This window comes from Eurypyga helias, unplaced genomic scaffold (genome assembly GCF_000690775.1).
Source record: "Eurypyga helias isolate BGI_N326 unplaced genomic scaffold, ASM69077v1 scaffold9061, whole genome shotgun sequence".
NCBI lineage: Eukaryota > Metazoa > Chordata > Aves > Eurypygiformes > Eurypygidae > Eurypyga > Eurypyga helias.
Genome location: NW_010230150.1, coordinates 16,629 through 29,567, shown reverse-complemented (window position 1 = coordinate 29,567; position 12,939 = coordinate 16,629). Strand labels below are relative to the sequence as shown.

General features: G+C 43.9%; 1 protein-coding gene across 1 annotated transcript; it reads left to right on the top strand.

Annotated features, from left to right (window-relative positions):
- Positions 1 to 8,394: 8,394 nt before the first annotated feature.
- On the top strand, positions 8,395 to 10,896 carry VPS37B (vacuolar protein sorting 37 homolog B (S. cerevisiae)). Its single transcript, XM_010160638.1, has 3 exons — positions 8,395 to 8,562; positions 9,179 to 9,261; positions 10,259 to 10,896. The coding sequence occupies exons 1-3, from the start codon at positions 8,418 to 8,420 to the stop codon at positions 10,757 to 10,759; spliced, it is 729 nt and encodes a 242-aa protein (XP_010158940.1). The 5' UTR covers positions 8,395 to 8,417; the 3' UTR covers positions 10,760 to 10,896.
- The last annotated feature ends 2,043 nt before the right edge of the window (positions 10,897 to 12,939 follow it).

The window sequence follows — 12,939 nt, the reverse complement described above, 5'->3', positions numbered from 1 at the left end:
ACGGAGCCCCTGTGCTGCGGGAAGCGCCGCCTGCCCCTCTCCCTCCCGGCCTTTTGTTTGCTGGCCCTCGGTACGGCTGTCCCCGAGCACTTCTGCCGAGCGCTGGGTGCCCGAGGAGGGGGCTGAGGGCTCGCCCTGCTCAAAATGCTCCGTTCGTACTAAGTGAGGAGACACGGACGGACCGGAGGTGGGATCACTTTTTCCGTTAATACAGCCCTTGTTTTATGCCTTGGCCACCATGAGGGGTTTTGTCAGGAGGAGCTCGGTCCTGTTTGCGGCCTCGATCTCCGCACAACTTTAATTCAGAACAATATGAAAGGGATTTCTGCGTGCCCGCCTTGGTATGCTGGGCGCGGGGAAGGCTGTCAGGCTTTCTGCGGCTTCTTTTGCCTGTTTGAAATGTCTTTGTCAGTGTATCAGACCCTGAGCTGTGCGTTTGAGGCTGTGCTCAGTGAAACAAAATAGAAGCCTGTTCTTTCCCCCTGCTGCGGTTGTCCTTTACTGCTGCTTCTGTTTGCAGCGGGCCCCGTGTGTTGCAGTTCTGATAGGAGACAATTCCAGGGTTATCTGAGCACAGATGCTCCTAAAAGACTCTAACTGTACTCAGCTAACAACAAATAAGATGAAACCATTTATATGAAAATTTTAAAAGAAAGAATGTGCTGTTCTTCTCTGGGTTTTGTATTTATTGTTGGTTTGTTGTTTGGGTTGGGTTTGGGGTTTTTATTAGAGGACAGAAGCCCCAGGTAGGGGGTGAGGGAAGTGGCGGTGTGTTATTGAGAAAGAAGCTTAGATTATTAGGTAAAATCAATTATAATTGCATTCCCTCAAGCTGAGATTCCTGCTCTTTTGGTACTTCCAAGGAAATTGTTCTGGATCACTTCAAAATTGTCAAAGTATTGCAGATGAGGCAGCCCACTGAAGGTTGAGATAACGAGGTGTCCTTGGGAATTTACATGCTGTATTATGCAACAATTTGTATTTTGAACTTTGTGTAAATAGATTTGCGGCAGGGGAGGGGGGCATAATAGCATCTCATATGAGATTATATTCCAAGATCTTACACTGCTGATGAAACGGATACCGCTGGGGTAAGTAGAACATGCAGAGATCTTACTGGGGGGCAGGAGTACTTTTCTGTATAAAAACTAAATATTTAAGGGAAGTCAGTGGGTTGTAATGGGCTTAACTTTGTAAAATGGGCACAGTATTGCCAGTTTCAGACTGGCCTCAAGGTACATCAACACCAGGCCTGGCTCAGTGGGCTCTGTTTTATTATATATTTGTTCATAGACATGTAAGACTGTAGGTCAGAAGTGACTGAAAAACTCATGACCATAATAGAAAAGATCCTCTCACAGCAGAACTAGACCATATTCTCAACTTGACCCTCTGTTTTTCCTCTCTCGTTGGTAGCGGAAGGCTTTTAAATTGCAGAGTAAAGTTCTCTGGGCCTGAGGGAATATTCTGTGGTGTTTGGGAAGTGTGGCTAGGTTTGAAGGAATTCAAGCTGTGTGGAAATACGGCTATGCCGCTCTCTGGTGTAATCCTGTTTTATTGTGTGTGGAGGCTGTTACTAGAGTCTGTTCAACCCAAAATGCATTTACCCACCTTGGAAGGAATTGGCCGTGCTCGAATACTTCTTCCTCCTCTGGGTTTGCTTCCACTGAATTGTTTGTGCTGCTGACTCCCAAGTTTTCACTGTGAGGTGTGTGGCAGGAAGAGGGAGAGAGGGAAATCCTGAGCATGAAGGACGAACCATGGTGACTTCAGTGCTGCTTGTGTAGGAGGCATTCAGTTGTCTGTCCGTGTATGTCTAGGTTATTCCAAAGTCCGTAGATTCGTAATTTCATTGTGGCGTGCCAATTCAATCACGATTCCCGAGTCGCTTTTCTGAGGTCACTTGTATTTTCAGTGGCAAAGTTGGCTAAAGCTGATTATTCCAAAACCTTTGTTCTCCTTGTTGCAAGGGAAACCCAGCTCAAACCCTGGTGTTTTGTTCACGAAGAGGAGGATTTGGAAAACCACTTGGCTTTCTTGCTAATAGCTAAAAATAGGCACCTTCCAGCCTTAAAGGGAATGTGTTCCTGTGCAGCATTTGCGCAGGATTTGTAGATGCCGTTGTGGGTGTACGTGTGTGTGTGCTCACACGCGCATTCCTGTTCTGCTGGGATAACGCGCGTATCCAGCGTCCCCCACGCTGTGTCCCCAGGTATGTGAAAACATGGCACCGAAGAGCTAAGCTCCTGCTTTTTCTGTCTGTAAGGTTGTTTGTGAAATCCCTGGGCTTTTAGCGCTTGAACAACGAACATGTTGTCGGATGGAAAGAGGAAGGAAGCCAATTGTCTGGTACTCCTAGTCTTTCAAAATTGAGGAGGGTTTTTTTTATAATCCTTTGAGGTTAATCTCTGTAGTACATCTGCAGTATTCATCTTTCTGAAATAAAAGCACAGTGTTTATAAAAGCCAATCCCTGCATGATACCTCTGAACAGCAGAGATGGGAGAACTCGTGACCTGACAGTGGTGGTAGCTCGATGAATTTCTCCTGTGAAAATGAGTTTTATTTGCTGGAACGTCACTTAAGTAACAGTGCATCCTTGTGTTACTGACCGCTAAGATTCCACTGCCAAAACCTATTTGCTTTTCAGGGCCTTAATTATGTGAAGTCCAGAAGTCAGGAGTGTACTGCCTTCCTCTCATTCCAGGATTTCGGAGTACGCTGGCAAGCACAGAAGGGGGTTTTGAGTGTAGTCCTTTTCTCAAAAGCCATTTGAAAAGGTCGGGCAGTGCAGCAAGTCCACGTTAAAACGATGTGAATGCATGCCCAGATTTCTTGGATTCCCACTCCTGTTCTAAAACCACATTGTGTAAGCGGTTATGTTCTTGTTTGCCAAACATGACATTTAGTTACAAAGTTAGGAATGAGACTGGGTGAGAACTATAGATTTTTCTCTCCCAGCTAAGCATCGAATGAGGAACCTGCCCGCGTCTGATGAGCACAAACTGCAGTCCTGGGTGCCTCTTTCCTCTGGAGTAGACGTTTAGGAATCACAACTTACCTTTTAACCTTTATTTTGTCATTTTAAAGCTAGTACTTATGTAGTTAGTAGATCTAAATTTAGCAAATCTAATTACTTTGGAATACGTATTAATGTTTGTTACCGAGCAGGTGTTGGTAGAAGGTGTATTATCATTCACCAGTACGTAATGAAAAGCACTCTTACATCTTCTGTAAAAGAATCTCAATTCTCCTCCTCTGCAGCTGTCAGCTCCTGTTTCAGGGGTTAATTTAACACTCCAAATGTGCATCGCTCTACTTCTGCTCTGTGGCTGCATATTTTATTCCTAATTTGCAAGTAAGTGTAAGTGAAAGAAGAGAATGTGGGAATGACAAAGACTAGAGCAAGACCAGAGAAACCTAAAACTAAGGTGGATGTATGCCATGTGTAATGCAATTAAAATGATGCCACTTAAAAACCCTTCTTTGTATTTATAGCTCCTTAAGAGACTTCTTCTTGAAAGTACCGAGAGACTACTTGCTGTGGTGCCTGCCAAAGCAAGCTTGTAATTATAGCAGCGCCTGATGGACTTTCTGGGTAGTTGGGATTTCAGTCGCCCAGACTGCATCTCAGGAGGCATCTGATCCGGGACTGTTCTGGGAATGTGCTTTTGGATGAACAGGAGTGACACTTCTCGGAGACATTCTGCTCAAATAACTCTTGCTGCAAACCATTATTTTGGAGTAAATGATTAACAGTAAAAATGTTACTAAGCTAGTACTTGCTTCTGTTGAAATTTTAGCCAGCCTTTTTATTCCTTTTGAAGAAGTGGGATAAAACAACGCTGCAGTTGATGAAATTAGTAGAATCTCCATTCCCAAAGCAGTTGCTGCTGCCTGTTCTTGGAAGTGCTTATTAAATAAATCCACGAGTGAAATGATTCAAACTATTTCTGTTGAAGAAACTCAGTTTTTAAGCATCTCAAGTTTTGAAGCGCTGCATAAGCCATGATTTTTCTCTTTAATAACCTCTGTGTGTCCGTGGCGTCATTCCCTTGCAGCCTGCACGATTTGCTTTGAGTGGTTTACTCAGTGCTGAGCAATCCTTCTGCCACTGAAATCCTTCTATAAGCAGCTCAGTATCATTGCCCCATTTGTCCCATTCAGGATTCGCGGCGAGAGCTTAGCACTTAAAAAAATAAAGGGTATGTTCTCTTTAATATTGTCCCGTCTCATTACGTCTCGTGATTCTGAGTGGTATGTCTGCTCTGGTTTCAGATTAATGTTTCCAGCCTGTTGAAGTGCTCATGACCTCGATAGGCTCGGTGGCAGTTCTGCCGGAGTCTTGTCCTGGTGGCTGGTTTCTCTCAATAACTTCTCTCCGCTGCACTCGGGCAGGTGGACATCTGACGCGGGTCCCTGCTAACGGGCGTTTTTGTCGCACAACGGGTCTGACAACAGAACTTCTGATGGATTTACTCCTTGCTTGGCAGTTATCTTGGGCTTGTGGAAAGCTGGGAGTGGATGCTGACAGCCTGCTTTGTGCTGCAGTGATGATCTTCGTGGACCGGTCATGCTGTGCTGTGTCCTTGGCCCTCGGATGATTTTGCAACCGTTTCTTTTGGTTTGTTTTAAATCGGTCATCGTGATTTGAAAGTTCTTCTGTAGGACTGTTAGGGTAAATTCACAGTGTTGGCTTTTCTGATGCATTGGATTACATTCCAGATGCTGTGGAACCATTGCAGAAAAGTTAATTATGCAGATCTTGCCTTCGGTGCCAGGGATTATACTGGTGTGTAAAGCGGTGACTGTTCAAGTGTGTTGCTTTGGGATCGTATTTATTCTGTTTGTTGGGAAATAGGATGTACTCATTCCACAGACTTTCAAACTTTTTTTCCAGTGACGTGGAGCGTTTAAATGCCCTGAACAGGTGGATGGGTCTGTACCAGCTCCTCCTTAACATCATTCCTAAGTTTACCTTGTATCGAGGAACCGCTTCCTCTCACGGTTTTGAGAGATTCAGTTTGAGTTTCTCATCTCTTCAGCTGTCTATTTTCTTACAAGAAATTTGACACACGCTAATTCTGGGATTGAAGACTTTGAGTGACACTTGATCATTAAATGTCAGTCAAGTGTTTTGTTCAGCTTCTGTAGAAAAAAGTGCGCCCTTCTAAGACGTGCCATAATATGGGAAACGTTGAGTCATTGTCTTGTGTAGTTTCAAGCACTGTAACGTAAAGTGCGAACGCACATACCTTCGCTTTTTTTCCAGTTTTAAACCTAACGTTTTTAAGACTTACTTAAGTTTAGAGTAGCCCATAATTGCTGGATACCAGATGCTATGGACAGGAAAGGAGGGCTGTCGCGCTGTTAGATGTAGGTAAGTGACCTGCGGCTGGCTGCCAGCGAGATAGGTAAACACGACTTGCCAAATGCTGTCATAATAGTGATTATTTCTATTTTCCTTATTTTTACAAGTTGGGTGCATGATGTCATGCTGATATTTATTTATCTTTACACATTTGAAATGATTTGAAAGTAAAGTTCTTCAGAAAATCATTGTAGAAGGTTGGGTATGTTCTTCCTCCGTCCCCTCCCTAGTCCTACTGAGAGTCATTATGATAACTTGAGGCAGGAGAGTTACTTCGGTGTTTAAAAACACCACAAAAGCCTTGTCTGACTCCGGGAAGCTTTTTCTGTTATTCTGCCTGTCTGCCTGGAGCTCTTCCTTCTCCTCTTTATAGATGATTTCAGTAAAAGATTTCTTTTCCTGGGGTTTGTTCTCTTGACATGTTCATAGGTTTGTGTCTGCTGGCTTTTTTTCTCTAGAGGAAATGTGCAAGTTCTTCATCCTGATGAAAGATCAAAGTCCACTCATAAAACTGGTCTTCCCAGACTGACTGCACAGCTGCTCTGAGAGGAGACTGTTGGCCTTCTGAGCAGTGCAGATAATGACCGGATCAAACTGAAGTCACTTGAAAAAAGTAGTTTGCCCATTAAAATGGTGAAAGAGGAGAGGCATCACAACCCATGAATCTGTCTGCACACAGACATCTTTGGCTGGCGGTTCAGAAGACAGCTAGGTGGTAAAAATTGTGGTGGTGGCAGGTGATTTGGTAAGAAGCTGGATGTTAGTAATTAAGCAGTTAAATTGTGTATTTTAGTTCCTTTCATAACAGAAAAAAATGTAAAATAAAGGGACTCAGGCTTTCTAAAAGCGACAGTCAAACAGCGCTGGATCGTATGAGAAGGAACGAATGGAAGCAAGCAGTTTAAATGATTCTGCATTGGATCCGAAAGTAAGAAGAGAGGATTGTCTTTTCTTGGAAAGGATTCAAGTTGAACACAAAACACAGGGCTGGAAGCTTGTTTAGGCTTGATGTGAGAATCTCGAAGACAGAACAGTATCACAAGTACAGTTTCTCTGATTTTCATAATCTGGAATAGAATTTTATTTTGATTTATGTAGAATATAGGACTCAGCATCATCCTTGCCTTGATTTTTTTAAAGTGGTTTAGCAAGAATAGAGTGGAAGAGATTAAAACTTTGGTGTCTGAGGAGCAGAATCTGGGGCCAAAGGCATGATCAAGTCACACTGAACCGATTTTGAATTTAGCAGACTAAAGCAGTGTATAAATATGTCAAAAGGAAGTAAGTGTTTTTGAAGACACCGTTGCTACTCTTGGAAAATATTTTCGCCTGATGCACCCAGTCATGTGCTCAGATGGCCAACAACACCTGAATTCTGATCCCGTCCTTTACTGGGGCTTTTAAATAGCTCGGTTGGGTTTCCTCTTTTCCTGTTTGAGGTGTGGCTCTCCTGTATCCACCCCTGACTGTGAAAGGAAGAAAGCACCCTACTCTTCATGTTTATGCTGGATTCAGGGCAGCTGTCTGTAAACAAGATCTGTGGTAGCTAAATGGGGCTGCTGGGGGCTAGAAGGGGGTGTGTTAGGGAAGGGGGTCACAAAAAGTGAGCCAAACGTTTTGTTGATTTTTAAGGCAGCTTAATAGAATCAGCCTGTGGTGCCTTGGGAAAATTACCCCACTTGTTGATTCAGACTGAAAATACGAAATCGGATCCCTTGCTCTTTGTTTTTCCTTTTGATGTCTGAGAATCTAATGTGACATCCAGGGCAGGCTTCCCCAAACACTCGGCTTTCCCAGAGCTCGTGAAGGCTGTCGTGATAAAATCGCGTGTGTACGAGCAAACTCAGCGTCTTGCCAAATCTTGGTTTACTGAGAACTGTAATTTGGTTTTTAGGAACAGTGTCTTTGGGCTAGGGTATGTTAAGCAGAAGGATTAAACCGAAAACCAGGCTTTTGGCATTAATCCAGGATTGATTTAACATGGTTGGGGAAGAATATTCTGGAGAAGGAACCGTAAGGATGCAGTCCTTGGGTTTTGCGTTGTAATAAGAAGACAGATGACATTCTTCTGCAGTCTCACTGCATCTTACTGCCAGGATTCAAAGGGTTTTTTTAGGAGCAACTGTTGCTTTATCTGTAAGTGTTCATCATGGGGGAATGGTAAGGGTGGAGTGAGAGGTGGAGAGGGGGAAGCATCGACATTAAATGATGAGTTCTTACAAAGCACTTTCAGGTCGCAGGGCGTGAGGGTAAAGATCTGATCTGACAAAGCTCTGACAGCCAACAGCTCAGACCTCACATACGTTTGTGTTAAGAATTAGAAGAAATAAACTGCGCTCCTCTGCCACTTAGCAGGAACGTCGCAGCGAGCGCTCAGAGACTGGGTTCTGCACAGCAGCCACTGCCACGATACCGAGGGGAAACCTGCCTCTTGCAGACAGCATAGCAGGAACCTGGTGTGCAAAAGCCGTTTTGCTTGCGGGAGTGTGCAGGGGGCACCTCTGCTCCTGTTCAGATGAGAGGGGGGTTTCTTAGGAGTCTTCACCCACAACACAAACTCTTCAAGTAATTATCATTTCCTTAAGGCAATTCCTCTAAAGGTCTTTCCCCTATGAGCTTCAGTGGTCCGTTTTCAGTTTAGATGTTTTCAGCGTACTGATTGTGGCAGAGAACTTCTTATTCCTTCTAGATGATATGCTGGTAAAATAGTACATTGGTAGAGCAGTAAAAATACAGTTTGTGAGAAAGGATTTTGCGTAGCAAAAAAGAGAGATTATGGGAAACAAGCGCAGTCGCTGAAGCAGACCATACCCACCAAAACAGTAGACGTTCCCACTGTCCAGAAAACGTCCCACAGTATTGTTAGTAGTTGCAGGTCCAATACCATAGGGCTAATTTTTACAGAGAGCTTACTTTAGGTGCCTATTTAGAAGTTTTGAAATTCTTACATTATCTAAATAACTGTTAGTCTTGCTTAATATGGTCACTGACGTTTCACACACCCTTTTTTTCTTTTTCAGGCCCAGAATGTTCAGCACAACAAGGACATGACTCTCGCCAGCAACCGCAGCCTGGCAGAAGGCAATCTTTTGTACCAGCCGAAGCTGGAGTCTTTGAAATCAAATTTGACTGAAAAATATCGAGAGCTGCAAGTTCTTTTTGAAGCATACCAGATAAAGAAAACAAAACTAGGTAACCTTTTCTGCTGCCGATTTATGATCTGCTGTTGTTTTCTGAATGAATGTGAATCTGTAGCACGCTTTTTGGGTGTCTCATTTTCATCTGTGTGAATTAGGGTACAAAATGAAATGTCATGTTCATGTAGTTCTGAAATAGATCATGCTTCTCATGATTTATGAATCAGTAGACTCTTTCTGTCATGGTGTGGTTACCTACCTGTTGTTGACCTACTGTTCTCTGAATGAACATATTTGTGTACCTTGCTAAAAAGCAAAATGTAACTTGGATTTTCCGTGTTTAACCATAAATCAAACGGAATACTTCATTTAACTTTCTCATTTCAGACTGAATTATGAAGTATTGTGTGTCTGACACTGCACCTGCTCAAGTGCTTTGTCTTTCAATATTACAAATATATAATTGTAATTAAATTTCAGCTTTTAGCACTCTGACAATATTCCTAAATTATGTGATAAATTTTCTTACTCTAGATCATCCTGTCTCAAACAAGGATTATGCTAGTTGTACATACGTGCCGTAGAAACTCGTGCCTGCCGAGGCTGCGTAGCTTCAGTTAGAAGTTGCTTGGAGCCTGCTGTCATTTACTGCCCTTTCTGTGCCTTTGCAGACAGACAATCCAGTAATGCTTCGCTGGAGACGCTGCTGGCGCTGCTTCAGACCGAGGGGGCTAAGATTGAGGAAGACACGGAGGTAATGGCAGTATGCTTCAGTGCTGGTGCTTACACCCGAAGCGGAAGGCTTTTGGTGCACGTAGCTGCACTGTTGAACATGTATTAGTCTAAAGGGATATTTTTAAGAACATGGTCAGGTCTCTGCTTTGAATTTCAATGAACAATCATTTGGTTTCAGCGAGAATTTTTTTACCTGAGTAATATTTTACCCTTTACATCTTCGCAGTTTAAGAGGGAAACCACTCCTTTTCAGGAAAGAAAGCCAAACTCAGAGTTCCTTGGCATTGCCTTCAAACTCCTAGCCTATAAACATGGAATCTTATTTTTAATGGTGTTTGCCTGGTGTATGTATTAATCCATTACAAATGTCAGTCAGTAACCTAATGAAAAACGGTGCCTGCACTGGCTTTTCTCCAGCATTTCCGGTGAAATATTCCATTAGGATTGCAATAGCATGTTAGCATCGGGGGAAAAGTCAGCTTGTTGGCCCTGGGTTGTGATCACAAAAAGGCGTTCCCAGGACAAGTTGTATTGTGTGATTAGATGTGTGGTCACTACTCAATTATTAAACATCCCCCGAAGCCGTAAGTAAGTAAGCGTGAGCAGTAACCTGGCTTAGCAACAGTCTGCCTCTCTGTACTGAGGCTCACAGGATTCTCAGTGCTTCTGTTGGCACTGCAGGCAGTGCTGAACTGTAATTCAGCTTAGCTGGCAGTCTGGAAAGCTGTTGGACTTGATTTGTTCCCATCTCTGACGAGCGGAGGAATGTTCAGAGCGAGATTCAGATGTTCTTACTGCTGTTGCTTCGGTATAAATTTAAGCAAAAATTATATTTAACTCCCAGTGCTTCTGAGTAATAACTAATTCAAAATGCTGCTCAGAATTCTTAGCGTGCCAGTCATCTTCCGTACGCAAGCTGGAAAATCACAGGCAAAATGACGCTATTTTTAGGATATAAGCCATTAAGATTCCCTTGCAGTGTGCCACTTTCTAAAAGGTTGTTCCATACTTGACAGAACATGGCAGAAAAATTTCTTGATGGTGAAATACCGCTGGATTCCTTCATTGATGAGTATCAGAGCAAGCGCAAACTGGCTCACCTCCGCCGTGTGAAAATTGAGAAGCTCCAAGAAATGGTGTTGAAGGGACAGAGACTTCCACAGGCTCAGCCGCCGGCCCAGCCACGAGCATCCGAGACAACACCCGCACCTCAAGATTCCTACGCTTCGGATGCAAACACTCCTCCTTCAGTTGTGCCCCGACGAATACCGCCCCCTCCGCCTTCTTCGGTCCCAGCAGGACGCTTTCCTACTCCGTTTACTGCAGCCGTGAGTTCAGGACCAGCTCTTTCTTATCCAGGTGCTCCGTATCCTCCTCTCCCCCCTCGCCCAGGAGTTCAGTCTGCAGGTCCGATGGCACAGCCGGGATACCCACCTCAGTTTGTACCACAGTATCCTCCAGCTCTTCCCCAAAGACCACCTCGCCTTCCACCACATCCCGGCTTTATCCTCCAGTGAATATTGTGGTGCGCCTAACTTATGTATTGGTGCTTATATTTCCTTTTCCTCCCCATCAGAGACTTACTGTAGGCAGTGGAAAGCCTCTGGATTTTGCACAGTGGGGCACAGAATCCGAGCTGTGGCGCAGAGGTTTGCGATTGCGTTCGGTAAATGTGATTGTTTTTGATTTCAAGTATCAGTTGACGACAAGGTTTTTCTAGGAAGGCGATAGGGTCTAAGTTTTGCCAGTTGTGTTTGCAGCGTACAGTGGTGTTCCGGACACTGCAAATCAAATCATGCTCTGAATTCTTCAGTGGTGGTAGGGCAGCATCCTGGTCTGTTGGGATGTATTCCCATCGCAGCTGGATGTATGTGGGGCGAACTGGGGGCTGGTTGTCTCTCTGAAGAATTCTCCGTCAGTGCCAGTGTTTGGATAGTAACAAGCACATCTGGATACTGGGCAGAGGCTTGCAGTGGGCTGCGTCAGCACCCTTTGCAGGGTGCCCAGGCAGCGGCGTTCGTGGCCAGGCGCAGAACGCTTCCAGAGCTCGCTGAGCTGAAGCTCTTGGCAGAAAATGTTCTATGGTTTTTAGACAGTAAAAGTTACAAGAGTTTAATTTCTACATTTCAGTTGTTAGCTTAGAGTTTTCATAATCAAAGTACACGCTCCTCCCACTCCTAAAGAGCTTGAAAGTCCTGGTCTCTTGAAATTAAACTAAACTGTTTGTAGAGCCAGTTTAGAGTTTTATAGAAACTTTACCAGGCGTTTTTATTTCATTGCCTATGGAGACTCTTTCTTACAGTTTTCCACACCTTGGATACAGAAGTGGTTTTTTTACACAGGTGCTTAGCTTTTGATATCATGCAATTCCAGGAATCTACACAGGGTATTTTCTTAATTGGATACTGGGTCTTCACGTCATGTAATTGCCCACTTGAAGATCCACAATTTCCTTTTGTCCCTCACTTGGCAGAACTATTTTTGACTTTCCCATTTCCTTTAGGTTGGCAGTTTGGGGCATGTGTACCTCTCTGGGATTTACAGTTCACATTTCTCTGCAAGCAGGCAAAACAGAAAAGCATCTTGAACTCCGGGGTGGCTGTTTGCATCTTACATAATCCGTTCTTGACGACTTACGCCACTGGAGGAGGGGAGGCTTTTGAGGGGAGCTCAGATTTCCCTCTTAGCCTGACTCTTGAAGCCCCAGGTGCAGACGCATGTTGGTATTTTAATCTTGTGTTGCGGGAGGCCAACCTTAATGCTTGTTGCTTGCGCAGAACGTGTCCGTGAGTTCGTGACCCACCTTTGCAGCCATGACTTTCAACTCGTTCGTGGTAATTTAAGAAACTCCCAGTCCAGAATCCATCGTAGCTCCTGCATTATCTCAGAACATTCCCATATCGCTGTCTGAGAATGCACTGCACTGCTGGGAAGTCAAAACAGCTTCAGTCAAAAGAGAACACCTTCCCTTTTTTTGCTTTACCTAAGGCCTCCACTGTCCCCTGATCATTTCCTCTGGAGTGCGGTAGTTGCTAGCAAATACTAATCTGAAATTAAGCTCATAACAGGAAGCGCTCTGTTCTGAAAATATGGTTATTTGGCTCGTTTTGCCTTCTGAAGACAAAGAGCAGAAGGTTGGTCAGCGTTACCGGTGTCTGAACCAATTCCCCAGTGTACATCTGGAAAGTTTCTGTCCGTGGGGGGGTTTGTGAAGCCATGTGCGTTGGATTTGTTCGCAAAGTGTGTTTTTTCTGTAATCTAGTGATGGTACAGGATGTGTTTTTTTTTAAAAATAGTGTAATATCTTTCCTTGGTATTATTTTCTCTGAAGCTTCGTATAAGCATGGTTAATTATGACTCGTTCCAAAGTAATTTTGCTGTGCTATTAGTGCTGGTATTTGGATGGCAGCCGTTGTACCTGAATGCTGAACGTGTCTGCTGTAGAACTGATTTGTGTCCTAGAAAGATCTCAAGTGGGTGGGGGCTACCAGGGTGGTGACTGAGTACAGAAATCCCTACTTTGAGCCTGCTACACAGAAATTCAAACACTCTCAAATTAGTTTTGCTAACGTTTAATAAAACCAACCAGGTATATTTTACACTTATCAGGTGCCAACTTTTTTTCCGAGGGTTGAAAACCCTTGGAAGTGATGGAGGTGATGGATAAGTGTATTGTGAATTTGCACTGCGTTTTATG

Bases quoted from the DNA above. Each gene is read 5' to 3' on its own strand.
- VPS37B (XM_010160638.1), top strand. From the start codon at position 8,418: ATGACTCTCGCCAGCAACCGCAGCCTGGCAGAAGGCAATCTTTTGTAC. The intron at 8,563-9,178 runs GTAACCTTTTCT...GTGCCTTTGCAG, and splicing joins GATAAAGAAAACAAAACTAG to ACAGACAATCCAGTAATGCT. The intron at 9,262-10,258 runs GTAATGGCAGTA...CATACTTGACAG, and splicing joins AGATTGAGGAAGACACGGAG to AACATGGCAGAAAAATTTCT.